The following is a 27,876-nucleotide window of genomic DNA, read 5'->3' as shown; positions in this document are numbered from 1 at the left end:
ATGCCACAAAACCACAATAAAAACAAACTTAAAAAACCTAATAAACGTTTAATCTTAATTATTTGTACAGTTGACAAGTGACACCCCCCCCCCCAGGTTAGGGATACTGGTAATTCCAAACATAACAGTACTTATTACAGTTACATCAATGTACAGTGTATACATAAAATCCACCAAGATTGCATCCATGAGGATTTTTTAAAGGTTGAGCACAAGCCTAAGAAGTGCCATCACATCAAACCAACACTGACATGCAGGCTCATTTCTGCCAGTGTAGGCAGAGATAATGCAGGTGCACAAGTCTGTTAGAGAAACGGAAAACTAAATTTCAGTGATGCACTATCAACTGGCTTATTACTGAAAAGTGTTTTATTTTGTTGTTTTGGACATCCTGACAATTGTTTCGAACCAGATGTAAGGTTGATGATTCAATGTCTTCATGAAGAAAAGTTATGACACATGTAACAAGTCTACAAACATTAACATAGAACAGCAAAGCTGATTTAAAAAAAATAAATAGAGAAACATTTGGCTTAATATCAAAGGAAACTGCTACCAAAAAAAGGAAGAATGTCAAACTCTATCAAAACTACATCTATGGCAGGTCTTACTCTTTAAACTGTTTCAACATTTCTTTAATCCATAACATTCTCCAGTAATGCAGTGCCAGTTTCAAAAAAGCACAAATTTAAGGCACAGTTGGGTTGCTTGCTGTAGCAGGCTTTGAACATTTGAAATGTGCATCATTTGTACAATTTCACACTGCAGAAACTGAATCCAACTTGTAATTCATTTCAAAATTATGTTGGGCAACTCCAGGATTTGTAGCCTTTTTCGGAATAACCTAGATGCTGTAAAAAAAAAACAAACAAACAAAAAAACCCAAACAAACAAACAACAACAAAAAAAAACAAGCACACAGGAACCCCTAAATTTTATACAGTCTCTTTACATGGGCTGGAATATTTGGAATTGAGTATTACAAACTGTCAGCATCCCGACTGAACACTTAATGACCAAAAAATAGTGGTAGCATCATTGCAAGAGGCTGATATGATCAAGCACTGACAAAGTAACATTCCATCCTAACAAGAAACTCTAGTCTCAAGTGAGATGAACACAATTTGGACATGATACATATGTGCTCCTCTGGTCTGTTCGTCATGCAGACAGGACAGGTCAGGGAAGACTATACTCACCACCAGTTGAGGGTGACACCAACAGTGAAAATGACCCAACTTGAAAGAGGTAAATAATAAAAACAATAATAGGAAATATACTGGCTTATATCTGAAGAAGAAAACTTCAGGTGACTGTTAAAGGTACACTCTCTGATTCTGTTATATCACTCAAAAGTTTAGATTTTGGGAGCACTGCTGGCTGCTATAACAAAATCAAGGACAATGACAAAGAATCAACATGTGAAGCAAACAACAAACACAGTGGGTGTCAAAATCCTATTGCCCTGTACAATCAGCTGAGGCAAATACCCCCTGAAAGGCTACAAGAGGACATATCTCAGGAAGTGTTTGTCTCTGGTTATATACGTACACTACCATGGTACGTGAGTAGTAAGAAAATTCTGAGGTTGCCGTTAGCTTTTAATACAGAGGATGTAATTACACTTGTGCCAACATTCACATGTATTTACAGCACACTCTCTACAAGTTTGTTACTGCCTTCCTCGTTTGACTAAATAATAATGATTACAACAAGGAGTACACCAAACATCCTCAGGAAATTAATACCCACACTGTGCTGTATTGAAAGCTTACATAGAGGCATACTCTAATACATGTAGCAATTTCCAAAATGAACTCCATCATAACATCGGTTAGACTGTGTAAGAGAAGGAGTGTGGGTTATTGGTCTCAAACTTCAGGCTGGCCACTAAAAGTCATTGGTTTGAGTCGTCATTCAAGAAGACAACTTGCACTGTGTCATTCATCACAAAAGTAGGAGCATGGCATGCTGTAAACTTGACAAACTCAATCTCAAATCGACCAAAATACAAAACTTACTGTGATGGAAGCAAAAAAGAGTGATAGATAAAGAGTTGACACCGGATGGCTTGAGGCAGGCAACTCAAGTTTGTTTGGCTGCACAGATGACTGCTTGAGATGGCTGTCTGTGAAATTGGCTTAACCACTTTTGCACCTGATTATGGTACAACCTCCGCTGCTGACATTCACCATGACTGACTCTTCAGCTGATATCTCTGTCAGTAGCCAAGCAGGTAAGCCCGAAGCACTGGGATTTATTAACTGAACCATGAGTAGGACAGACACTTTTTAATTTCTCTGACTGTGTGAAAAGGCTTTGAAGCACAAGCCTTAAAATTAATCTAGGCTGACACAGGTGTTTAGAGTGGTGCTTAACTGAAAGAAAAAAAAAGGAACAAACAGTCAAATCTTCATAATGAAGTACTGAACAGCCAAAACCAATTTGACTGTCAAAATTAAGAGTAATTTTACAGCCCTACTGCACACATCTTACATAATCCATAAGAATTTTGCTTCCCTGATAAATTAATGACATGTCTAGTAGAAAGGTTATAAAAAACAAACGCTGCACTGCTGAACAGCTTCTTTTGCAAAGAGGCTGTGTTAAGAAAGGAAAAACTAACAAATGAAAACACTCTCCCGTGACACAGACAGATGACATATGATGCAGTGATGGTGTGGCAGCAGACATGTCCGTCATGCAGGGAGGGCACACGGGAGAACGCTAATGCTCAAGTTGATGTCAATCTCATGAGAAGCCTGAAAAGTTCACTGAGCCGCGATGCTGCAGGCGGGGTGTAGTGTTGATGGTGCTTGTGGTGTTCAGGTGGAGGCTGGAGGCCTTCAGGGGTGTGCAGCAACCCTGAGCCTGTGGGAAGCGCTGGTGGTATCGGTCCAAACGCAGATACTTCACAGTCACCAGCTTACCTGTCAAAACAAAAGCCTATACCTGAGCATTAACTAGTGCTATTCTTTAAGTCTTACAGTTTCCCCTGCCATTCAGGAAAACTTCAGATCTCAGGCAAAAACTACAGGCAGAATGCTGACATTCGTCACCAACTCTTTTTTTTGTGTTCAACCCAAACGTCCCCTTAAGAGGAAACAATCCACACATTTTTATTGCTATGCAGATGACACATAATTATACTTATCAGTAAGTCTCTAAAGATTCTCCAGCTAATCTAGAATGCTGCTGCACGTGTACTGACAAGATCTAGTATAAGAGATCATATCTCTCTCATATTGGTTTCTCCTACAAAGGTTGTTTAATGAGTGTTACTAACTCGGCATCTTTCCCAGAGTCTTTGTACTATGAAAAAGTAGGTTGAAAACAGGTTGATCCTGTTTTGGTTCTGATTATCATTATTATTATTGTTGTTTTTGCCATACACCCGGAACCTGGGTCTGCTCTGGGGTTTCTGTTTGCTAAAAGAGAGTTTTTCCTCATCACCGTCACCAAGTTCTTGCTCACAGGAGAATGTTGGGTCTCTGTATATTATAGACTATATTAAAGAATATGGACTAGTCCTCCCTATTTGCAGAGTCACAAGATAGCTTCTGTTGTGATGGCGTTATATAAACTGAACTGGAATTGAACTGGACCTCCAAGATGGTACATAATATTTTCATCCATACTTGCAGCAACACACCTGTAAATCTTGATTTTTTTCTTTTTGTGACTTCTGATTTGCTCTAAACATAAGCATTATTAAATGTGTAATTTACCATCAAACCAGGAGCCATGAAGTGCCTTGAAGGCTTTTCCTGAGTGCTCTGCAGAGAGACACTTCACATAGACACAGCCCTGTGGAGAGAGCAGGAGTCATAATGTTATATCACTGCAGCTAAGTTTGCTCCTCACTCACAGGTCAGTACATACCTCGCGAGAGTTCTTGTCAACAGCAATGTGGACGATGCCGTCGTTGTCACTGCACTTCTCCAGGATGGCCTCATGAATGGCTAAATCCCAGTTCTCCCCAACCTCCCTGAACATATAGATACTAAGAAGTTACAACCAGAAAGTCATACCAGGGGAAAAATTAAATATGGTAGCCCATGACATTGCAGCAGAGAAAGGTACTCACATTACTGGGTCAAACATGTTTCTGATCTTCAGACATGGAGTGAGGCTGTTAGGAGGTGAATTCCTCCGGTCTAAAGGGAAAGCTGAAGAGGAGAGACAAAAACTCAACACAGTTTTTTCAGTACAGCCTGTGTTAACTGGCAGTTATGGTGGAATCACAGGGAGAGCATGTTTTTTTTTCCAATCTGAACAAGTTTTGTTTAAGTTTACACTACATGATGACGAGCAATAAGATATGTGGACCCAAGCTGGCTGCATGCTTCTTGTGCTTCATGCTTCTTCTTCTTCTTGAGGTTTGCACATGGACAAGAGGTTGATTCTAGCGGGCATGTATGTGCTGCACAGGTTGTGGACATTGTACACACATACACAGGGAAGGTCACGCTTTGGTCACCAGACGGAGCATACTGAGATTCGCTTCCGGGAAATTTGGTGTGGCAGCTTTGTGTTGTTGTGTATCAGCTATAAATGTTTGTTTGTCAATGTTAACATGCTCCTTTGGTTTTGGAAATAGTCATTGTTACCGTTTGTGCGAAATCTATCTGGAAGCACAAAAATATTTTTAGTGTATGTTACCTTTTCCCTGCCAGACTTTGGAGGGCATCAAAGAGGTCTTGTCACAACTGAGAGACGGCTGGATCCACCTCCAGACCAGAAAGTCCGCTCCACCAATCCTCTGAGTCTCTGTTCGAATCCTGGACTCATTGGCAGAGAGGAAACTCACAGCCCGCTCCCAAATGTTCTTCATTTTCTTCCTGTAAAATATCACAACTACTGACACAGGTCCCTCAACTGACAGATTAACAGATGTACAGTTCCTCTAGTTTGCCAGTACATCTAAATTTACCTTAAAAAACATGTTGCACCGCAAACACACCATAAATGGACACAGTATCCAAAGCCTCTTTCAGACATCTGTCAAAGTGCTAGTAATTTTACAGTTCACAGTTTTAGGTTTGAGCTCAGTGACTTCTCCATAGAAGTCACAACAGCAATCTGACTTGCAACATTAATGCAGCCACTTGAATGGAAAGGAAAATAAGCTGTGACAACATTTTTTGTACTGACCGGTCCTGAGGCAGCACCAAGGAGTCTCTAACATGGGGAATGGGCAGGTAGGGCTGCAGGTCCTGGTTCTCTTGGCAAGCCTCAGAGTGGCTCCTCAACACATCTGAATAATAAGACAATTGACAAGAATGAAATGAACAAGAATTTAAATATGAGGAGATAATAATAATGATAAAAATAGTAATAACAACAACAATTATTATTATTAATATTATGTGCATAAATGGGCACAAAATACAGACAGGAAATATTGCCCTGGTCCTTGAGCAAGACACTGTACCCTGAATTGTTCCCGATGCTGCGCCATCGGCATATGAATGCGTGCAAATGGTTAGAGCAATGCTTTTTGATGGGTCAACGCGACAATAGTGTAAAACCGCTGAGTGGTCAGTATGACTAGACGTAGAAGTTATTTAGCTCAACTTTAATTGCTTTGCACACCACTGGACTGTTTTATTCTTTAAATACAGTGTTGTCTTCAATTCTTTCCATATTCTGTATTTTTATACTTCTTTGTACTCTACCTTTTAGCACTTGATACTTTAAATACAGTGGGGATCGAAAGTTTGGGCACCCCTGGTTAAAATTTATTTTAATGTGCAAAAAGAAGGCAAGGAAAGATGGAAAATATCTCTAAAAGGCATGAAATTACAGATTAAACATTCTTATAACATTAAAAAAAGGCAGATCTTCTCTCATTTGTTTACACTCTGAAAATAACAGAAAAGGGAAAAAAGCATCTGTAAAAGTTTGGGCACCCTGCAGAGTTTATAGCATGCATCGCCCCCTTTCCAAAGCTGAGACCTGACAGTTTCATGGATTGTTCACAATCATCGTCTGGAAAGATCAGGTGATGTCAATCTCATAGGTTTTAAATGCCCCAGACTCATCTGACCTTGCCCCAACAATCAGCACCATGGGTTCTTCTAAGCAGTTGTCTAGAACACTGAAACTGAAAATACTTAACGCTCACAAAGCAGGATAAGGCTATAAGAAGATAGCAAAGCATTTTCAGATGCCAATATCCTCCATCCGGAATGTAATTAAGAAATGGCAGTCATCAGGTACAGTGGAAGTTAAAGCAAGATCTGGAAGACCAAGAAAAGTATCAGACAGAACAGGATTGTGAGAAAAGCAAGTGAAAGCCCACGTTTGACTGGACAATCTATCCAGAAAGACCTGCCAGACACTGGAGTTGTGGTACACTATTCCACTATAAAGAGACACTTTTACAAATATGGTCTTCATGGAAGAGTCATCAGAAGAAAACCTCTTCTACATCCATGCTTGTCTATATGTTGCAAATGAACATGATGCATTTTGGAAACAAGTTCCGTGGACCGATGAGGTTAAAATAGAACTTTTTGGCCGGAATGAGCAAAGGTACGTCTGGAGAAGAAAGGGCACAGAATTTAATGAAAAGAACCTCTGTCCAACTGTTAAGCATGGAGGTGGATCAATCAAACTTTGGGGTTGTATTGCAGCCAGTGGCACAGGGAACATTTCACGAGTAGAAGGAAAAATGGATTCAAAAAAATTTCAGCAAATTTTGGATGCTAACTTGATGCCTTCTGTGAAAAAGCTGAAGTTAAAGAGAGGATGGCTTCTACAAATGGATAATGATCCTAAACACACCTCAAAATCCATGGTGGATTACATCAAGAGGTGTAAACTGAAGGTTTTGCCATGGCCTTCACAATCTCCTGACCTCAACACAATTGAAAATCTATGGATAGACCTTAAAAGAGCAGTGCGTGACAGACAGCCCAGAAATCTCAAAGAACTGGAAAACTTTTGTAAGGAAGAATGGGCGAAGATACCTCAAACAAGAATTGGAATACTCTTGGCTGGCTTAAAAAAAAGCGTTTACAAGCTGTAATACTTGCCAAAGGGGGCAGTACAAGGTATTAACTCTGCAGGGTGCCCAAACTTTTGCCAACGCCATTATTTTGTTTTCTGTTATTTTGAAAGTGTAAATGCTGGAAATAAAATCTAACTTTTTTTTGACATATTATAAGAATGTCTCATCTGTAATTTGATGCCTTTTGGAGATTTTTCCACCTTTCCTTGGCTTCTTTATGCACATTAATACAAATTTTTATCACCTTGGGTGTCTTCATAGTGAAGGATTGGCTTTGACAGATCTCCCAATGGCAGCTGTGAATCTGAGGTGGCTCAGCAAGTTAGCTGGCGGGGGGGCACACTGGGAAGTAATTTCAAACTTTGTCTGTTTTGGCAGACAAAACATGGCTTCCCAGGCTTTGTTTTCTGAATACAGGCAAGAGTAGGCCTCCTTTGTTTTAGGACTGTTGGTGAGGCACAACATCAGGTAAATTCTCCAGTCAGTATGAACATGGGTGTCATATGGTGGCTCCTCATAGATGGGTTCTATGCAGAGAACAAGATTCAGGTTGTACAGAGTTGCACTGTATGTGATAAAGGCTCTTAAAATTCTTCTTGTGTTTATAAGACATAGGTTATACAGACTGAGCTGCATCTGCTGCTGCTGTATTCTGTTTGCAAGCCTACTGGGGATCATGTAGATGCTGGGCACACAAAACTACATCCTTACCAACAATCCTCTCCACCATGTCATACATCTGCCTGGTCTCCTCTTCTTCTTTCCTCCAACGATACTTCATGTAGCAGACCACACTCCACACACAGCATACCACTGCACACAGCAGTATACACAGGATTCACAGATTAAAAAAAACAACTTAAAAACTGTTTTGACAAAACACAAATATGTTTTTATGTAAAATCCCCAGGATTTCAACAAGATGGATCATAGTGGTACTATTAAAAAAATTCTCTCCATTATCCATTTTTTGAAGCATTTGACCCATAGACCTTGATCAGGACAAACGCTTCAGAAAATGGACAGCCTGCATAGTGAAAGCAGAACTTTAGCAGAACAGCCACTTCAGTATTGTTCAGTATTGACATAAGATGCATTCAGTATTGAAAGACTTGAATTAATTATAAATAATCCGTGTTTTGCCAGGACTCAGAATGTAGGGTTACTTGCGTAACCACTGGTTCTTTGATAACAGAGTTTACTTTGCTTTTGCTCAGTGTTTCACTATGGGAGATATAGCCCATTCCCGAATTGCACCAGCTTCCTGATGCCGTGACCCTTGACAACTAAAGAGAGACCTTTACCTTAGATCAGTAACACCTGCCTCCAGCACACTAATTCAGTGCTTGCCGTCATTCCGGGTGGATTGACAAAAGAACTCCAGCCGCTAGATATTGGTGTCAACAGGGCGTTCAAAGCGAGACTGCGAACTGCATGGGAGCAGTGGATGATGGAAGGCGAACACACGTTCACCAAGACAGGGAGACAGCGCCGAACGACATACGCCACTATCTGCCAGTGGATCGTAAATGCCTGGGCTGATATATCAGTCTCAACTGTGGTCCGAGCTTTCAGGAAGGCTGGAATCGTCGCTGAACTACCAGACAACAGCAGCGACGCGGACTCGGATAATGACGACGTTGACGAGATGGAGCCGGGCATGTTGGATGCCGTATTCGCCCAACTGTTCAATTCGGACACTGAAGAAGAAGAATTCGAGGGATTCGTGGATGAGGAATGAACCGATAAAGTGAGCTTTACGTGTTTCTTTTGTGTGTTCACAACTGAACAAGGTTGGTCATATTGTGAATATGGACATTAACGTTTAAGCAACGTTGAGTTATTGTTACATGGTTATTGCTTTGCACTATTTCGAGAGTTACTATATTGTTATTGCACTTACGTTTGAGTTACCGTAACGGTATCAGACTCTTTTACGTGTTTACTGAATCGAGGAAAAGTTCCTGTCCACTACGTGTTAAAAATGTTGCACTACCTGTTATACCTTGCTGTTGTTAAAGGACAAACTGTGTTGCGAAAATACTACGTCGCCGACATTACCTCGGGAAAAATAATAACACAGCTGTTTATTCATTTTGGGAGTGAACGGAGTTGTCAGAACGCTGGTTTGTATTCTATTAATAAAGTTTGACTGACTTATCTGACTGTTTTGTTGACATTCCCTTTAGCGCAGCTCCATCTAGTGGACGCAAAACGCGTGCTATCCCACTGACTTACCACCAAAACCCACATGACAAGCCAAAATTGCTGTCAGATAAACCTTAATTGTGGAGAACGCCTTTCCTTTATTCAACAACTCCTGTAGAAAACAAAGCACCTCCATCACTGAACACTGAAAAGGTATAGTGACCCTATCCTGGCACCATTCCTCAAAAATGCACCACTTACCACTGTAAAGTGAGCGGGTAGAGGAGGCTCTGGCATTCTGAATAGTGTCAGTTATCTCAAGAGGCAGACCTGCTGCATTCAAGTTCCACCTCTCACTGGCCAAGCCCAAAGAGAGGGTGAAAAATCTCACCCCGAGCCTAGGAAAGAAGATCCCTGCGTATGGGGAGTGGCCATGGTTTGTCTGCCAGAAGCTGTATTGTCTCTGCTATCCACTGTTTCTCACAGTCCTCACTACATGAGTTGCTCTGAGGGACAGGAACCGTGTACGGCTCCACACAATTAACCTCTGAGTCAGCCAGTGCGGCTGCAGAGAGCGAGTGTCACCCTGTCGGTTGATATAAGCTACAACAGTGGAGTTGTCTGCCTTCACTAACACATGATAGCAATATAGGTGAGGCAGAAAATGTCTGAGTGCTAAAAACACTGCATGCATCTCCAGCACATTTATGGGAAGTCACACCATCCTCTGAGACCACACACCGTTAGCTGCCCTGCCCAAAAATGTCGCACCTCAACCCGAAAGAGAGGCGTCCGTTGACATGGTCGACACCACGACCTGGATGACACCACCCCCAGATGTACGCCAGAAGTCAGCACTGTCAGGTTTCTCCACGGCTGGAGAGCCGCAATGCACCGCGCCGTTATTTTTTTTTTTTTTTTTTATAAGTGACATATTTTGTCATTGGAGGGAACTCACTCCAACGAAATTCGTGCTCTGCATTTAACCCACCCAAGTGACGTGCACACACACACACAGCAAACCCGGGGCAGTGGGCAACTGCGTGCAGCGCCCGGGGAGCAGTGGGGGTTAGGTACCTTGCTCAAGGGTACCTCAGCCATGGACACCGGTACGGGGAATCGAACCAGCGATCCACCGGTTACGGGTCCGACACCCTAACCGCTGATCCACGACTGCCCCCATCACTCTGTGATGCAAATGACGCTGCAAGCAGAGATGCACAGATGCCAACCATCGCTGAAAATCCCACATCTTAAGCAGCCCTACGTGCACCACCGATATCACTGACAAGTCCGAGAACACTGAGCGTGTTTAGGGCCCACGCATGCTATGCACATTGGTCCCTGCCTGAGTTGGTCGCACCGCATGACGCAGAACACGTGCAGGATGCAACCTCCTTAGCCTTCGGCTCCGACCCTTTGGCGGGGGTGATGGCCGTAGACATACTAGTTGAAAGGAAAGTTAGGCCACTACAGGTTATTGGACTACACTTGTCACAGCACGTTAGCCTTTATCCACGTTAACACTAGCAGTGAGGCTTAACCTAGCTATTAGCCGCTGTACAAGTTAGCTTGTCGTGACACGTTAGCTTAACTCGGGTAAACAGTCTAAGTAACAACCTAATGTTACCCAACTGGCACCACATAAGCTCGCCTTGACGCATTAGCTTCAGCTACACAGGTACAGCTAGTACAACTGAGTAATTACACTGGTTAACTACAGGAACAGTTTGTCCTGACATGGACACTGCTCCCAACTGCGCAGCTACTCCGAGTACAGACTAGGTTGGAAACCCCATTCTGCAACGTACTCCTTGACAGGACGTCTGAGAACTGTTATGCAGCTAGCCAAATAGCCTGGAAAGTGCTGAAGGGAGTCAAGTAGTTTTTCACAGGAATAAAGCAAGAATAAGTAGGAGGGGTCGGTTGGTCATGTTAATAAAAGAGGGCGGGGAAAGTCTGTCGCAGACAGCTGTGATGTCATTGGAGCTTCTGTAGTTCATCATGCCCAAGGCAATTTCCCATAGTTAAACACTGAGTGAAGTTAGAAAAAGAACCCAATGCACAATCACTGTTGTTACATACATGGAACACAACAATGTGTTTCATGTTGTGCTAACGCAAATAGCACTAGTGATACAAGTCATGAGGCAAATCTATCTAGACAGCTGGATTAATTAAAATAGAGAAGTGCTTGTGTTCTACCACAAACGGACTGGCAAGAAATTTTTTGAGAAACCTGGGAGGGAAAATATGTTGTGTATATTGGTTGACACTATCTTCTGGTTAATTACCTTTAGTTATTATTACAACACTGACAGTACAACTATAAATAGGTGGGGGATATTAATCATATTATTATTAGATAATTATCATATTATATGATCCATAAAATGATACCATATTATATTTTATTATACTAATCACACATTTCAGGCCGTCCTGTTTTTTTATGTGGTCTGGCTTATCTCACCAACTGTGATAAAGAAGATTCTGCTGATGACAGTAAGGAAAGCTCGGCGGAAGCGGCATGTGAAGGGCATTTTGGGATGTGTAGACTCCAGCCGAGAGATCTCCGACACGTCAGTCACTGGATCATCAGCTACCTGTCCAGTCAGCCTGTGCACACACACAAACACACATGCACAGTGACTACAGACGTTACATGTGAGGCTTGTGATCAACATTATTATTGCGTATTACCTTATTCCAACGTCCTGGCCTGTTCGGATGATCCACTCCAGAGAAGTATGGATGAAGCCTTCAAATTCCTGATTCTGAGCCTGAACAAAAGACACATGGCATTGATGAGAGGAACAAATCACAAATCATTTTCCACCATGGCACTTAATATCAAGCGTCCATGAGTTCCCACTTATAAGGGCCCTGCTTTCCTGCAATCTTTTCTCTTACCTTCATCTTACAGTGTAAAAACGTCCTCCTTGAGTATGAGACATGTAAAGTAATTTACAAACAAAGCATGGATGTACAGGTACAGATGTGACAAAATGCATATTTCATATAATACTATGTGGATATTTAAGTTTTATGTGTGGAATATGTATTGGCTACATAATCAAATCTCCAAACCAGAAAAAAGATAGTGCTCCACCCTCTATAACAGTGATTCCCAACCTGGGGTCAACATCACCCACTGGGGGGCGCCATAGATTGCACGAGGTGCGCACAACTTTATCCGTGCTGACCTCTGACCATGCATAAACAGCTAGCTAGGTTAGGCTAGACCTGGGTAACTCATCCCTCATTGTTTTCCTGCTGTCAGCATCACTTTATGAATAAAACACAATGTCTGAGAAAAGTAAAAGTATTGATGGTTAATCTGCATCAAAGAAGAAAACAAGGCAAAATAAGAGTTACCTTGATTTTGGCTTTGTTGAAGGATATGCATTATTTGTGGTGAGAAGCTAGCTAATGACAGCATGAAACTATGCAAACTGAAACGACACCAGGAGACCAAACACGAGACTATTGGAGAAAGTCGAGAATACTTTGAGAGGAAGAAGCAATTGGCACTGTCAAGAAGATCCAAGGACATCAGAAAAGCTTTTGAGAGAGCAGGTATTAATTTACACAGAGTCATGAAGGCCTCATTTGACTGTGCACTATTAATTGCCAGTTGAAAACTGTTCCACTCTTTGACAACAGTGTGAAAGCCAGAATTGATAAAATGGCTGCAGACTGCCAAAACCAGCTGCACGAGAAGCTGTGGAATGTTAACTTTGCAATTCAGCTGGACGAAACAACAACAGTGTCAGACGAGTCCATGCTCATTGTTTATGTGCAGTATATTGATGGTGAGGACCTGAAACAATACATTCTTAAGTCTACAAATCTAGCAACAACAACAACCGGCCAGGATATATCTATGGCTGTGGCCTCATATCTCTCATCCAACAATCTGCCCTGTGAAAATCTGCCCACATGTTGCACTGACGGGGCCGGCCCAATGATAGGCAAAATAAGGGGGTTTAACAGCCGCCTGAAGGAAAAAGCCCCATGGTGCCTGATTTTCCACTGCATGCTACATTAGCAGACACTAGCAAGTAAAAAACTTTCAGAAGACGTTAGTAACACCCTGTCAACTGTTGTTAAAGTTGTAAACTTCATCAAAGCTCACCCATTTAACAAGAGATTTTTTGCCCAACTGTGTGAGGATGAACCGCATCAAACACTGCTGCTACACACAGAGGTGCGGTGGTTGTTGTGTGCACTTTATGGAAGTGCATTTTATGGAACTGCTAGGAAAAAAAAAATCTACTTGCAAGTTCACAATCGACCACTGTATGAACAGCTGACTGAAGCATTTTGGATCAAAACGGCATACCTGGCAGACACGCTCTGCCAAACAAGTGGATGCAAGGACCTGACTCAAACGTCATGCAGTGCAAAGACACCTTGGATGCTTTTGTGTGCAAACTGGATTACAGAGTTGAAAAAATGTCAAAGGGGGAATTACAGCAGTTTCCACTGCTGCTGAAGCAGTCTGCTGGCACTGTGCAAGCGTCTTTACGCACCGAATTTACCTGGCACATGAACCTGCTCCATGAGGAGATTAAGAACCGCTTCGCAGACATCGGTGAGTACTTATCAAAGGAAGCATGGGTGATGGACATACATTTCCATCCTCAAGGATTTGGAATATCTGGGCTGTGAAGATGAGCTTTGTGACCTTCAAGCTGATTCTGTGCCAAAAAAATATTTCCAGGAGAACAGATACAAAAACTTTTGGATTGTCAAAGTACAAGCTGATGCTCCCAAACTGGCCAGTAACAAGTGTTATTCTCCTATTCAGCATTCAGTGCCCTTGTGACAATAAAAGCAAAAGCCAGAAACAGACCTGATGTCCACCAGATTGGCTGTCACAACCATCACACCTGACATCACATCCCTGGTCAAAGGTATGCAGGCCCAAGGTGGCCATTAGTTTATGAATGAGTAAACTGACACAGAGTAAAAAAAACGTAAGGAATAACTTGTTTATTGTTGATGTTTGTTGTTATTGTAATTATTACATATAAATATGTATTTGGCTACCTCACCAACCGCCCACAGTACAGGAGGAAAGGAACTGTGTATGTGACATGGTGGTCTTCAGCACGGGGCCCCACGGAGACCAGTCCTGACCCCCTTCCTTTTCACCCTCCACATTGTGGACTTCAGACACAACTCAACGGACTGTCACCTACAGTTACAAGTTCTGTGATGACTCTGCAACTGTAAGCCTCATAACTGAGGAGAATGATGCAGATCCAGGACTTTGTAGATTGGTGCCAATGAAACCAACTCCAGACCAACATGGGGGAACAAAAAAAAGCTGAAGGTGACTTTACGCCGGCGCGGAAACTCACCCCAACACCGGTGAACATCCAGGGAAAGGACAATGAGATAGTGGACTCCTGTAAGTACCTGGATGTTCACCCCAACAGCAAATTAGACCATACAGACAACTCCACTGAGGAGACTGAGGTCCTTTGGAGTGCAAGGAGCACACATGCAGGTGAAGGAGGAGGATAGCCAAGTTATCCTCTCTGATGGAGAATGACTCCCACCCTCTACATGGGACTCTAGCAGCACTGGGCAGCTCCTTCAGTGGAAGGCTGCTTCATCCCAAGGGTGTGAAGGAGCATTACTGCAGGTCTTTCCTACGTGCTGCTGTGAGACTACACAACCAGCACTGCTCCGGGCAGACCTCATGCACTCCACAACAAACTAAATCTCAGTAAATCACTGTGCAATAATCCCCCATCTCCTAGAGCAATACAGTAATTTCTTTTACTGCTAACTATTCAAAAGTTCTGGAAATATTGTGTGGGTGTATCATATGTTTTTGATAGTTTCTTTAAAAAAGGGTATAAGTATCTTTGTATATCTTTTTTACTTGGCTGACCTGCACATTCATTTTGCTATCCTTGTGCTGCTGTGACAATGTCCCCAGTGCAGGACTAATAAAAGCCTATCTTTAACTTTATATCTGTATCTTTAAAAAAATTCTAGGTTAAAACATGATCTACAATATTTTCGTTCATGAGGTAAACATTTAAACTAACTCCCTTTCTCGCTCTCATACATACATATACATGTACTGTGAACTGATAAAGCAAGTGATGTGATGTGAGAAAGAAACAAAGAAAATAAGGACAGACTTAACATTGTTTAGTTTTCTCATATTTCACATATGTGCTAAATATAAATAATTCCCACTAGCTGCCATTGTGAGGGGCTTTTGACAGAATGCTATTGTGAAGTATGCAGACAACATCACCATTATCAACCAGCTTACCAACAATAATTCGAGTTCATATCTGGAAGAAAACAGAGTTAGTTGTTCTCTGGTGCACAGAGAACAAATCACTGCTTGGCCTAAATAAAACCAAGATGCTGATTTTAGAAAAATGGAGGCTAGGGGACACACCCCTGTCCATAATGGAAAGATTAGCTTCCCGGGAAAAGACATCAAAGAGAACCTGTCCTTGACTTCACACATCTCCGCCCTGGTAAAGAAAGCTAAGAAACTACTGTACATATTCAGGAAAATAAAGCAGGGTGAATTTCAGTGACAACCTTTTACAAAGCATTAAAGTTAAAAAAAAAAAATAGTACAAAAATATTAAGTATGAAGGAGTATAACAATGTAGACTACATAATGGAAAAGCTTAAAAACAATAATAGAATAAAAGAATAAAAAGATTGTACAAACATTTTTCTAAGCCCCAGGTTACACCACAATTATCTGGTTTACCAGTTAAGTGTATTAAGTACATTTTGTATTAGCACAAGTTAAGGGTCGGGTCGGGTAAGTGTATTAACTACAACAGAGAGATGGCAGACTATCAAGGAAAGGGCCCAATACAAGCTTTGTTCAATGAGCAATGATGTTGTGTGGGCATACCAGCAAATATGCAGAGACTTCATCCATGGACAGACTCCTGTTTGGATGCTGCTGATCTCCGCAGTCATGCTGGCCTGCAATCACAATATCAAACCATCACCAACGAAAAAGAGGATAATGCAGAGGAACATGCAAAGGGCTTGTATCAACACACTGTGTCTTCACATCCTAACTACTTTTAACTATTGATTAGTACTCATATTTACTAGTGGTGCAACAGATCACAAAACTCACAGTTCAGACTATATTGCGGCTTTTGAGTAGCAGTTCTGCTCATTTTTCCTTTCTACAACAACAAATAAGGCAAAGATAAAAAGATATATATGAGTTTGTAGATTTATTTTCATACCATGGCTCAAGCACTTTCACCATATTTTTAAACCCTTTGTTCTCCACAAAGGAGTATGGCCTCATGTCTGCAGCTACAATTATCCGAACAGATTCAGTAACAGCTTTAGCCTGGTCTGGGTCTGCAAAAAGGGCTGCTTAAATGTTGCAGGGTTGTTGTTCTTTTTTTTTTTCGCTCTGTGACACAGCGGGTGAAGTTGCCATATTTGAATATTACCGTGCTCATGTCACTTTCTGGCGCCACAGTGCCGACACACCGTAACAGTTTGGTGCACCACCCTTCTTTCATTATTATAGTTTACAGGGAAGCGAAAATGCAAGCGACTTACATGATGCAGGAGACTTTTCGAGTTCTAAGAAACTAAGATTATCCGAGGAGCACTTGAATACAGTGTAAACATGCTCCTTTCATGTGAACACACACATATAAGAAGATTTTTTGTACAATAAATCAATAAACGTTTCAGACTAAAACACGGCAATTCGTGGTACACGAGCAAACAATCCATTGAGGGTGAACCGGATGGTGATCCGCTGCACCACTAATATTCACTTAACATGCAGAAAGACACTGGGTGGTATGAATGTCTATATCAAAGGAGATTTAAATACTGGGCAATAACCAGTGAACATATTAGATGATTTCAGTAGGATATACTAGGGTGGAGTGGATTAGAAACTCTAAAGATGTCACTCAGGTATTAGTCAATTACTTTAGTTTCTATTACAATATAAAAGCTACTTTCACCAGCTGTCTGAGGATCTCTCATGTCCATTTGAACATGTCATCCTTGCTTAATCTATGCATATAAAAGACAAATGAGTCATTGTCACTGTAATTCCAAAGAACTAAAGCTGGGTTTCCACCAAGCAGTACTGTACAGTTCTGAACGGTACGGTCTGCAATTATTTCTGTTTCCACTATGAAAAGTTGCGAAGTGTACCAAAATAAGGTGTAAGGTACCGTACTGGTTTTTGGCATCCTTCTGTTGGGGTACCAAGTACGGTGGTACGGTATGGTACGGTTTAAGCCACATCCACTGCCATCCACTGTTTGGTCAATAATGAGTCGTCACTTTAGTGCGACAACATTCAATAATACAATACAAATACACTGCAGCCTTTTCTCAAACCAAGCCTGTCTTCTTGCTGTGATAAACACCTACAATCCGAGAAGATAAAACAGGATGAAATTCTTCACTGTTGTTCACATGCTGTTCTCCTTCTTCTTCTTGTTTACTGTGTTCTTTGTGCACTTAAATTATGTCACGCTACTTATCTAACTGATGCAGCAATCACCCCACCTATCAAGTAGGGTACCATTGGCAGCGGGTACACAAACTGTACTAAACCGTTACGAAACGAACGGAACTGTACTGCTCGATGGAAACAAGCCATAACAGACTGGTAACATATGATCTGGAAATAGTTTTTATATATTTTAACCCCAACACTATATATGTAAAACTTTGCCACTCCTACACTCCGCATAGCCATATGGTATCTTGGTGCCACACATTAATTTCATCTGTGCCTAGAGCCAAGTACAACTCCGATTTAAAAAAAACTAATAACAAAATAATAAAATCATAATGAAAACATCTGCAAACAAACTGTTTTTCATGTATTGGTAAACACAAAAATTTAAATTTTCCTGAGTCCATGTTGTAATATCCTCACTAACTGTCTGTTTCACAAAGTGGTGAACCATGCCCCATCCTTTGAGGAATCCTCCAAACATGTATTTTTAAGCATCTCACAATTTTCCAAGTCTTTTGTTGCCCCTAACACCACTTTTTTTAAATGTGTTGCTGGTATCACATTAACAACAAGTATATATTTGTCAAAAATCAATGAAGTTGATAAAGTAAAAAACATTTTGTCTTTGTGTTGTATTCAACTGAGTATATGTTAATAAGCATTAGCAAATTATTACCTTAGGTGGCGATGCACTGTTTGTTTAGCAATCACTAAAAGCTTTGACAAAGGCATTAGGCCTAATGAACTGATTTAAATGTATAATATTGTCCAACTTAATTGTGTGCACTTATGAATATACAGTGAGATGTGCCAGGAAGCCCGGTAATTTAGCTCTACATCGTGCATTAGTTTGTATCATCTTAAGTACAACCATCTGACCTGCGACCCCCGTATATAGCCTAGGCCTAACATGCCTTCAAGCTGCGTAAGTGCTACTCTCACCCAACCAAAGAGGAGACACTCAGCCGATTGACATGACCTAATATCTACATCATAACCTATATTGTAACCTACATCAGCTGATCCCACTAGCTTGATAGGTAGTTTGATCTGAATGCCCATGAAAATGGATTGTATTTTGATACTGGAACCAAAAGTAGAAGTAGCTTAACAAATACGCAACATGTTGTCTAAAGACATGTTAACGGCATCAAAACAATTGTGATTGTAAACATAATCAATAAAGATAAAAGAATGACTGCTGAACTGTACTAAATGTAACTGAACAATGCAAGCAACTGTATTAACAGGAAAATGTCACTTCTCAGTCAGTCTGTCAGTCAGTCAGTGGCCAGAGTGCATTGCAGAGAGTTAATAGCTACCAGCGATCTGGGCCAGGTGATTGTGCAGATTGAGCAGCAACTTTAGGATCAGGTCCTTCTCCACCTTGTCCTGCAGACAATAAATATTTATTGGACATACTCCATCAACAAAACCACAATTATTTATTATTTCATTTGTAGACCCTTACAGCAATGTATGAAAAAACAAATTAAAAACCTGAAGGGAAGTAGAACATTGCAATTTAGCTGGAATTTTACTGGTCTGACTTCTTTTAAACTGGATATCTATTGAAACCAAGTCAGATTATATAAAATAATCCTTCACTGATCCCCAAAGGGGAAATTCAAGTATTTCAGCAACTCAGGACAGGATAAGTACAGGAATAAATACTAAAAACACAACACAGACACACAAGTAGAATAAAATGTATTAACTACTAAAAGCAGAACATAAACACACTGTATATCCAACAGGTTCCCTGATATTACTTCCCTCATGTAAATTCATTGACATCTCTTCCAGGTCTACTTATGGCCGATTTCAGTGCCACGTTGTTGTTATTTTTTGTTTTTTTTTGATAGGCTAAGTCATTAACATGAAGCCTGCTTCACATGTGATTCATCTGCTGTCATGAAAACAGAATTGTTGATCAGAAAATCTAAAACACAAGTTGTGCTTTTTGGGCAAATTCATTGAACATACTGCTGACAAAGAACGTCAGCAGAGCAAAACGTATACAGGGAGTAAGGATGTTCCTAATGATTATCTAATATCCTATCTGAAGACATGACAGTATAAGAACAAATTATGTCAGTATATAATTTAAATATGTACTGTAGCACCTAAGCCCCCGTTTTATTACTGCTGGTCCTGGGTCTATTTAACATCTGCTGCATCGAGATGGCCTGATGGTGATGATCATGTAACAGAATACAAACTGCAAGCAAAATCCAGAGTGTATCTATGGCCACAACGTACCAAATGATCTGCACAAGCGAGTGCCATTAGTCAGAAAGGTTAAGAGTCTGAGAACAGAGTTCAACTCATCTCATAGATCAGAAATGACAGCAAATTAGCACTGCTAATGTTATCAGCCATGGTAACAAACAAGTAATAATTGTAGTTATTATGTTATGTGCTATGCTATTATGCTAGATGCAAAAGAACCCTGCAAAGGTGACTCTGATAACCATGATAAGAAATGTTTTTTTTTAAATTAAATAACTAGATTAGATTGGGCAGAAGAGCTTAAATTGGGGCAACTGGACTTCAGTTTAAAAGCAAAGATATTTCACCTCTCATCCAAAAGACTTCTTCAGTTCTGATCAAACATTGCTGTCTCATATGTGGCTGGAGTGCCTGAAAGACTACGGAGGACATGACACACTTCAAAGCTGTCAGCACCCTCAGATAGAAACTGGTTCTTCCCAAGGACAAAACTCCTAAAGCCAAACCAAGCAATGTCGTATATGTGATCCAGGAATGCAATGATCTATACATTGGGAGACCAAACAACCACTCCACAAGTGCATGGCACAAAACAGGAGGGACAACCCAACTGGCCAGGATTCTGTGGTCTATTTACATCTTAAGGAGAAGGGACATTCATTTCAAGACAATAATGTTGACATCTTGAACAGGGAAGACAGAGGGTTTAAGAGAGGGGTGAAGGAAGCCATGTATGTCCACCTGGAACAACCTTCCCTTAATAGAGGCGGTGGTCTGTTCACCACCTACAGTGCAGCCCTGAGATCCCTCCCACAACTTACACCTCATTCCCCCAAGGAACGATGTGACCCTTACAAATCGCACGATGAAAGGGCGGGCTGACGACCTACTAACGAGCCACACTATGGTTATGGGGGGGGTTGGCGAGTCATTCACACCTGGACACATGAGCCTAACGAGTCACATGATGGCTGTGTGTGACAACAACCCATTCAACTCCCTTGCAACAATATGTTGGCTGAGCCAACCATATAGCTTTAATACCTGGGACTCGTGACCAGTTAATCACAGCTGAACAAGCCTTTTGAATGAGAGGTGGAACATCTTCGCTTTTAAACTGAAGTCCAGTTGCCCCAACTCTTCTATGCAAGATGACCTGGATGACTGAGAATCTACACAAACATGGATTAGATTATACCATGTTTTTTCAACCAGTAAGAGAGGAATATCATTGATGTACTTTACCAACATTCTTGACAAGGAGGATGGATTACATGCGTCACGGTCAGGAACAGGGCAGAAGGCTACCAATGTTACAACAAAAATATCTGTTTTGACAACTTGTAAAACGACATTTTACTTTGTTCTTACTTTTAACATTTAACTTCAGCAATCAACAATTAGATTCTGCCATCTTTACTCAAGTTGCTACTCACTAAAGTGTTAATGAGATGTTAGCCTTCACAACAAGAAAAGTTTAGATGAATGTTAGAAATAAAAGAACAATGTGTCACAGCTGTCCTGATGGGTTGTGGTGCAGTGACACTATTGTTGACTGGCTCAGTGGAAGTTACTGCTGAGTTAAATGTGAGACAGTCATTAACTGTGTGGCTGTGGCTTAACATCAAACAAATTTGAAAATTTTACAACAATTCAACCTTACTTTCAAGTAATGGACGGGCCCAGTCCAATTCCAACCAGTGCATGTACAGATCTTACCGTCTTTGCGCACAAATTTTTGGACCTTTTAACTGAAACACTTCCAAGCAATACAAGTGGTACTCTCTAGCTCATGGCAATATACAAATCACAGCAGAAGCCTGAGGGTAGCACTGCCTCTGCAACGGTTCACCACACCTGAGAGTTCGATCCATTACCATGACAGCTCTTCAGCTGTATTCACAGCTCACCTTTATGTTCACTGCTTACCATTATGTTCCCAATCTAATTCCAGGTTAAGTCAACAATATTGCACTTTCTGCGTAAAGGTAGGATAAGAGGAAAATATACTTACATAAGAAGAATCAAACTCGCTGCCAAATGGATGACTCTTAACTGCAACAAAGAAAGAGATACAGTCAGGAGATTCAAACAAGAACACACTCACTAAAACCCCACTGTAACAATGGATCTATGAAGGGAAAATCTGCAAAAAGTGTAAATGGCAAGGCCAGTTTCATTCCTATAAAATTTGCTCAGTGACAAATGAAGCCTAAAACATCTGACTTGCCAGGAATAAAATTAACTCTATCCTCCACATAGCTTTTGTACTGTGAAGTACATTAAGCATGTGCACTAGTGACTGCTTTGGCCACTATGTCAAATTGGCTTCAGAGGATGGTGCTCTTCCTCTGAGCTTGATTGTAACCTAAAGCAAAAATATGCAAAAGGAACAAGCTGGATTGGCAAAAGGGAAAACTTGTGGTCTTTTACAGTGGCATGTTTAGAGACTGTGGGATGTGAATGCATTTTGGAGAGTACATAATATGTGAGTCAGAGCATAAGAAACTCAACTCTTATAACCTCATTACCTCAACCACACACTCACTACATTGACCCTAATCACATTTTTTTAAGTTAAAAGATGTTTTCACACTATGATTCTGTTTTCTGTCCAATAGAAAACAAAACACTTGCATGAAAATCCATCTTCATGACATCTTCAGAACACACTGCCTCCACAAAGCCAGTAGCATTATGAAAGATGTAACCCACCCCTCTCATCAGCTCTTTTCGCTGCTAACATTGCACTGAAAACAGCGTCCTCCCCAGAGCAGTCAACTAGCTTAACTCTAATAAAGATTCCCATTTTACTGCCACTAGATAGATAGATAGATATACTTTATTGATCCCAGACTGGGAAATAACTACCTGCATCAAAATAAAGACTGAACCGTTAGCTACTTACTCATACACTACACTGGTTATGCTTATGAACAGCTGTGCAATATTTTACAGTTATGATGCCTGACATCATGGTCTTATTATTTTTATTTATCACTATATTTTGTTTGAATGTGGGTAGAGGTGTGTGTATCTACATGCTGCTACGTAGAGCGTGTGTGTGTGTGCATGTTAACTTTGTTGTTTCAGGTGTGCACAACAAATCTTATACTTTCTTTTGATGCAATGACAATAAAGCATTCAGATTCTGACTTACTCATGCACAATCAGGCAAAGAGTTAAAGCAAGGCATCTGGACTGTGTAGATAGGCTTGAAGATGTTTCGCTGCTAATCCAAGCAGCTTCATCAGTTCTGAAAACTGACTGGTGAGGAACCAATATATACCCCTCAGTGGGAGTGACTAAGTGACGCCTTGCTTTAACTCTTTGCGTGAATATGACCTGGATGACTGAGAATCTCCACAGATATCTCATACACAATATTCAAGAAAACTTGAACTTTTCAATGTGATGGACACTAGTACATACAACGTTCATGACCTTAAGTGAAGAATAATACTACAGGGTATATAGCAAGTGACTACAAAAATAGAAAGTCTTGTATAATTTAAAGGTTAAATGAAATAGCAAGGCCAATCCAGCAAGGAGGGGCACGTCTCCAAACTGGTTAGGGGATGTGACAGGTGCACACCTGCATCCCATAAGGTAATCAAGGGAGGAATTCATCCAGCTTTCAAACAGCATGGTGAATTGGTTTCAAACAGAGGAGCGAGTAACTAACATTGCTCTGACTTCCAGTAAAAGGCTGAACAGTGAAACAGCCCTTTGCTGAAAGAAGGCTAAAAGCCAAAGACTGGGAAAAGGGAAATCACCAGTTGAAGTTTTCCTTCTCGTTTCCCCTAAAATCATTTTAGTAAAGACACTTAAAGGCAGTCTCCTAATTTATTATGAGGCTTGACTTTAAGTCCCCTGGGTTGCCACAAAATTACATTTTGAACATCAAATCAAAAGCGGGAAACAACTATTAGCTATATAAAGATATCATACGAATAAGCTAATGTATAAAATTGTGCTTCCTCTGGTTGTGTTTTAATATGAGCGTCTCTGGTCTTCGTTTTGGTAGCCAGTCTGGCTTTAACTGCATGTTAGTGCATGTGAGTCCCTTGGATAAGCCTTTAAGATGCATTGTATTGACTAGATCTAAAAACTTTGCATTGAAGCTAACACAAGTGGGTGAGAGGACTTCTTTTAATTCCCCATAAATTAAAAGCTGATTTATTTAAGGAGAAAATTAGCCATAGTGTACTTTCCATTTGCTGTCTCCTGCAGTCCTCACCTAATAGGCCTTGATAATGGAGAGTGGTATGAATGACAAACGGTCAGTCTTTTAACAAGTGTGTTGTTTAGGTGCACCGCCTCCATGCGAAACAAGAACAACACAGCAAACAACAGCAAGGAGTGGTGCTAGTTCAAAACAAAGTACACGGACGGAAGAAATCAATTAAAAAATAACATTTACAAGATTTACAAAAAAGCAGTTTCTGTTAAAGTACTAGAGGGCAAGTACCATTAAATGTATTGTTGTCTTGTTAAGAACACAAGCCACGGGAGCAGATCAGTTAGTCTGCTGTTTTCTTATACTTTTGTCCTCAGTGTGCTGAAACTAATAATTGCAGTTGATATCTGAGCTCTTCTTAGTTTGTACAGCTCATAGCTGTTTTTTAGATATGCGTAATTATAACAGGCTGTGTGCAACAGTAATATTTGTTCTGATAGGTCTTAACTCTCATTACGAGAACATTTAAGTAGACTGTCTACCAGCATGCAATATATACCATGTCCATGGTCAACTTTCACAGAACTCTGCTAAGAAGAATGCAGAAGGACACCAAAATAGAGTAAAGTAGCTGCATGAACAGGGACTTTTTATTTTTCTTCTATGGCAGTGAACACAACACTTTCAGTAATTATTATGATTATCAAACCCTATTCTGGCTGACTGAAGAAACTGAAGCACTCTATGACTGCAGCAACATGTTGGTGCTTCTCTCATAGACCAGGCAAGGCACTTCCTGCGACAAACCCACGAGCTATGTCACATACACATTAACTATAATGCCATCTTTCTTAGACAAAAGGGGGCAGTGAGAAGTACTCAGATCCTTAAGTACCACATTCTAAAAATGCTCAACTGCACTGAAAGGAGCCCTGCACTGAAAGTTTTTACGTAAAAGTAAAAAATTATAATTTAATTAATGTAATTTTTATGTAAAAGGTTTATAAATAGAATCAGAGAAATTTACTTCAAAGATTGTAAGTACAGGCGCTCAATGGAGATAAATGTATCCCCTGACTGCTAGTTTTATATATTACATTAGATAAAACTAGATTATCATTATTCATAAAAGCAAGATTTTGTATCTGTTTCAGTATGGATTAAACTGGCGGTTATTCTATCAACTGATGAACTGAAAAAAGCCACCATAATTACCAGACCAGAGTGACACTTCACAATATTTAGCATGCCCTACCAACAGTCCAAACACCAAAATTATTAAAAATTCATTAAACTTACTAAAGCAATTACACAGAAAAGCAACACATGCTCACATCTGTGACACTCCAGTTTTATGACAGGTTGAAATTATTTGGCCAGTAATTTCTTTTAGATTTACCAGGCATGGGCATAAAGACAAAAAAATCAATTTTTCACCTTGCATGAAACACAGAACTCTTTCAAATCCCTGTTGGTAGGATGTCAAATTGTTCGAAGAAAAAAAAGGATAGAATTTCACAAAACACTGGTTTTAAATTGCCACTGGACATATTTTACACTCCACGGAGATAATAAATCAAAAACTTCAAGAGCATGTTGTTAGATACTTACTGACTCCATTTATATCTGACGATCCAGTGCCCCTCATCCTAAGGTAAATTAGACCCAGCAGCAGAAAGAAGAGGCAGGCAGCCGTGAGCAGGAGCATGGACAGGTAGTTAGCGCTAAAGCTACCAGATGAGGCCATCTCTTCTCTTTTAAACTGCTGGAGCAGCTCATCTTCCGGGACAGATGCTTTCTGCTTCGGAACTGCTTGGCTGTATGAATGGTTGGGAGCGGCATGATTGGAGTGGTTGCCCCTGTAGGTCTGGCACAGGCTGCTGTAGTTGGAAAAGCGCGGTCTCAACCCGACGCTGAACCCACTCACACTGCTGTTTCTGGAGACTTCGTGATCTTCGTCGACGTGGTTGTTTTTGTCGGCCTCTCGCCCATGGTGCTCGACAAGGGGCACGCTGGTGGACTTCCTGTGAATGTTACAGCCCCGCAAGCTTTCCGATGAGCCCAACTTACTTCTCTTTTCTTCGTCTTCTCCCACCTCCTCCCTCCGGCTTCCCACCATGTTGAGACTCTCAAGCGGGTTAACCTCTCTGGCTGCCCCAACCGTCTGAGACTCTCGGACGTCTCCGTAGGAAGGAAGCGTTGCGTGATGGAGGCTCCGTTTAGTTTGCAACCTATCCCGCTGTCGGTCTCCGGCACCAAGGCCCCCAATCTCTTCCTCGTCCGAATCCGAATAATCCCTAGCTAGCTCGCTAATGTTCAAGTGAGACGCCCCACGACCATTTAAAGAGTGAGAATTCTTGTCAGTTCCCCCCTCATAATCGCCCTCGTCTCCCGATTCGTCATAATCCCTCCCTTCCGCTTCAGGGTTGGATCTGGCACGAACTCCCCAGACCAACGAGACGCTTCTCTGTCCGTCCAGATCCGGGGAAGAATTGTTGCTATTCAGCGCACTCGTAACGCCATACTCTTTCCTCTTGATAGCTACACTTGGTGCCGTAACTGAACTTATCTTTAGTTGTTGCTGCAAACCAGAGCTTCGGTCTGTCCTGCTGCTGTGATTGGACCCCTTTCTTTTCAATGGAGATTCAGCGTCAGACTCGTCAGAGCTGAAGCTGAGGACGGAGGACTTCCGGCCCGGTCTTCTGCTAGAGCTCAGGTGCGTGACGTCATACTTGACTGGCCTGGAACCCGTAGTGTTGCCGCCGCCAGTGGTGTTGTTGATGGCTCCGCTGCTACGGGTTTTACTTGGTCTGGAGCTTCGCTGTTGTTGCTCCTCACGAAGCTTCTTCAATTTCTTCAAATACACCGGGCGAGTGTTTTCGGTTACCGGGCCTGGAGTGAAACCAAAACGCTTTAATTCAGAGAAAAGCTCCTCGTCCGTTAACTGCGTTGACGCCATCTTGGACAAAACTCTCGAAGAAGGTTGTGTAACGGAAATGACGTAGAGGTGAAGTGGCAATAGACCATCTGAGCTGCGTTCAAAATCAATGTTTTCTACAGTAGAACCAAAGAAACTGTAATGTAGGAAGAATTCCCACTCTCTGGAATTTCCGGTTATTTAGGGAACGGTCGCGAGGTAGTCCAAAATGAACGGGGGCTTATGCTGGTGTAGCCCCAAAATGTAACCTTTATGGCTAGGGTTTTCTGCCAATGTTTTCAGTATGGGCGAGAATAGATTTAGTTCCATTAGCTAACGGCATTCGCCATTTTGGTTTCACACATTAGTCAAGTACCAAGTTTTTTTTGTTTTTTTAACCACGCTTCTAATATTTGCTGTTGCTATCGTTAGGAAAATGCATGACGACTATGATACGCACGTTTTATTGTGATTATGTTCACGTCATGATAAGTTAGCCTACCGTAATGTAATACGCTTATCCGTTAGGGTAACGGGGGTGAGGGGTCTTGAGTTTATTTCAGCTGACTACGGGCGAGAGGCGGGGCACACCCTGGACTGGTCGCCAGTCAATCGCAGACTGACACACTAAGACACACAACCACACCCGCACACACTCACACCTAGGGGCACTGTAGAATAGCCAGACAGGCTAATGTGGATGTTTTTGGGATTGTTGGAGGAAGCTGGAGTACCGGTAGAAAACCCACGCAGGGACAGGGAGAACATGCAAACTCCACACAGAAAGGCCCAGGACCGGGATTCGAACCTGAAACCCTGTTGCTGTGAGGCGACAGTGCTTTACACGCCGTGCCGCGTTGCTTATC

The 27,876-nt window shown here is 41.4% G+C and overlaps 1 protein-coding gene across 1 annotated transcript; it reads right to left on the bottom strand.

The window, feature by feature from the left end:
- Nucleotides 1–30: 30 nt before the first annotated feature.
- On the bottom strand, nt 31–27,303 carry lemd3 (LEM domain containing 3). Its single transcript, XM_046379272.1, has 13 exons — nt 25,705–27,303; nt 21,928–21,968; nt 19,004–19,073; nt 16,074–16,147; nt 11,867–11,946; nt 11,637–11,782; nt 7,727–7,828; nt 5,155–5,257; nt 4,663–4,841; nt 4,088–4,169; nt 3,883–3,988; nt 3,729–3,807; nt 31–2,930 (listed from the first exon to the last, which is right to left on the bottom strand). The coding sequence occupies exons 1-13, from the start codon at nt 27,050–27,052 to the stop codon at nt 2,752–2,754; spliced, it is 2,589 nt and encodes an 862-aa protein (XP_046235228.1). The 5' UTR covers nt 27,053–27,303; the 3' UTR covers nt 31–2,751.
- Nucleotides 27,304–27,876: the final 573 nt, after the last annotated feature.

Source organism: Scatophagus argus, chromosome 22 (assembly GCF_020382885.2).
Source record: "Scatophagus argus isolate fScaArg1 chromosome 22, fScaArg1.pri, whole genome shotgun sequence".
NCBI classification, from domain to species: Eukaryota; Metazoa; Chordata; class Actinopteri; family Scatophagidae; genus Scatophagus; species Scatophagus argus.
The sequence above is the reverse complement of the archived record's forward strand: the minus strand, read 5'-3'. Positions and strand labels throughout refer to the sequence as shown.

Excerpts from the sequence above, each read along its gene's own strand:
- lemd3 (XM_046379272.1), bottom strand. The coding sequence starts at position 27,052 with ATGGCGTCAACGCAGTTAACGGACGAGGAGCTTTTCTCTGAATTAAAG. Across the intron at positions 4,842-5,154 it reads TTGGTGCTGCCTCAGGACCG|GAAGAAAATGAAGAACATTT; the intron begins GTCAGTACAAAA and ends GATATTTTACAG. Across the intron at positions 3,989-4,087 it reads AACATGTTTGACCCAGTAAT|GGAGGTTGGGGAGAACTGGG; the intron begins GTGAGTACCTTT and ends CTATATGTTCAG.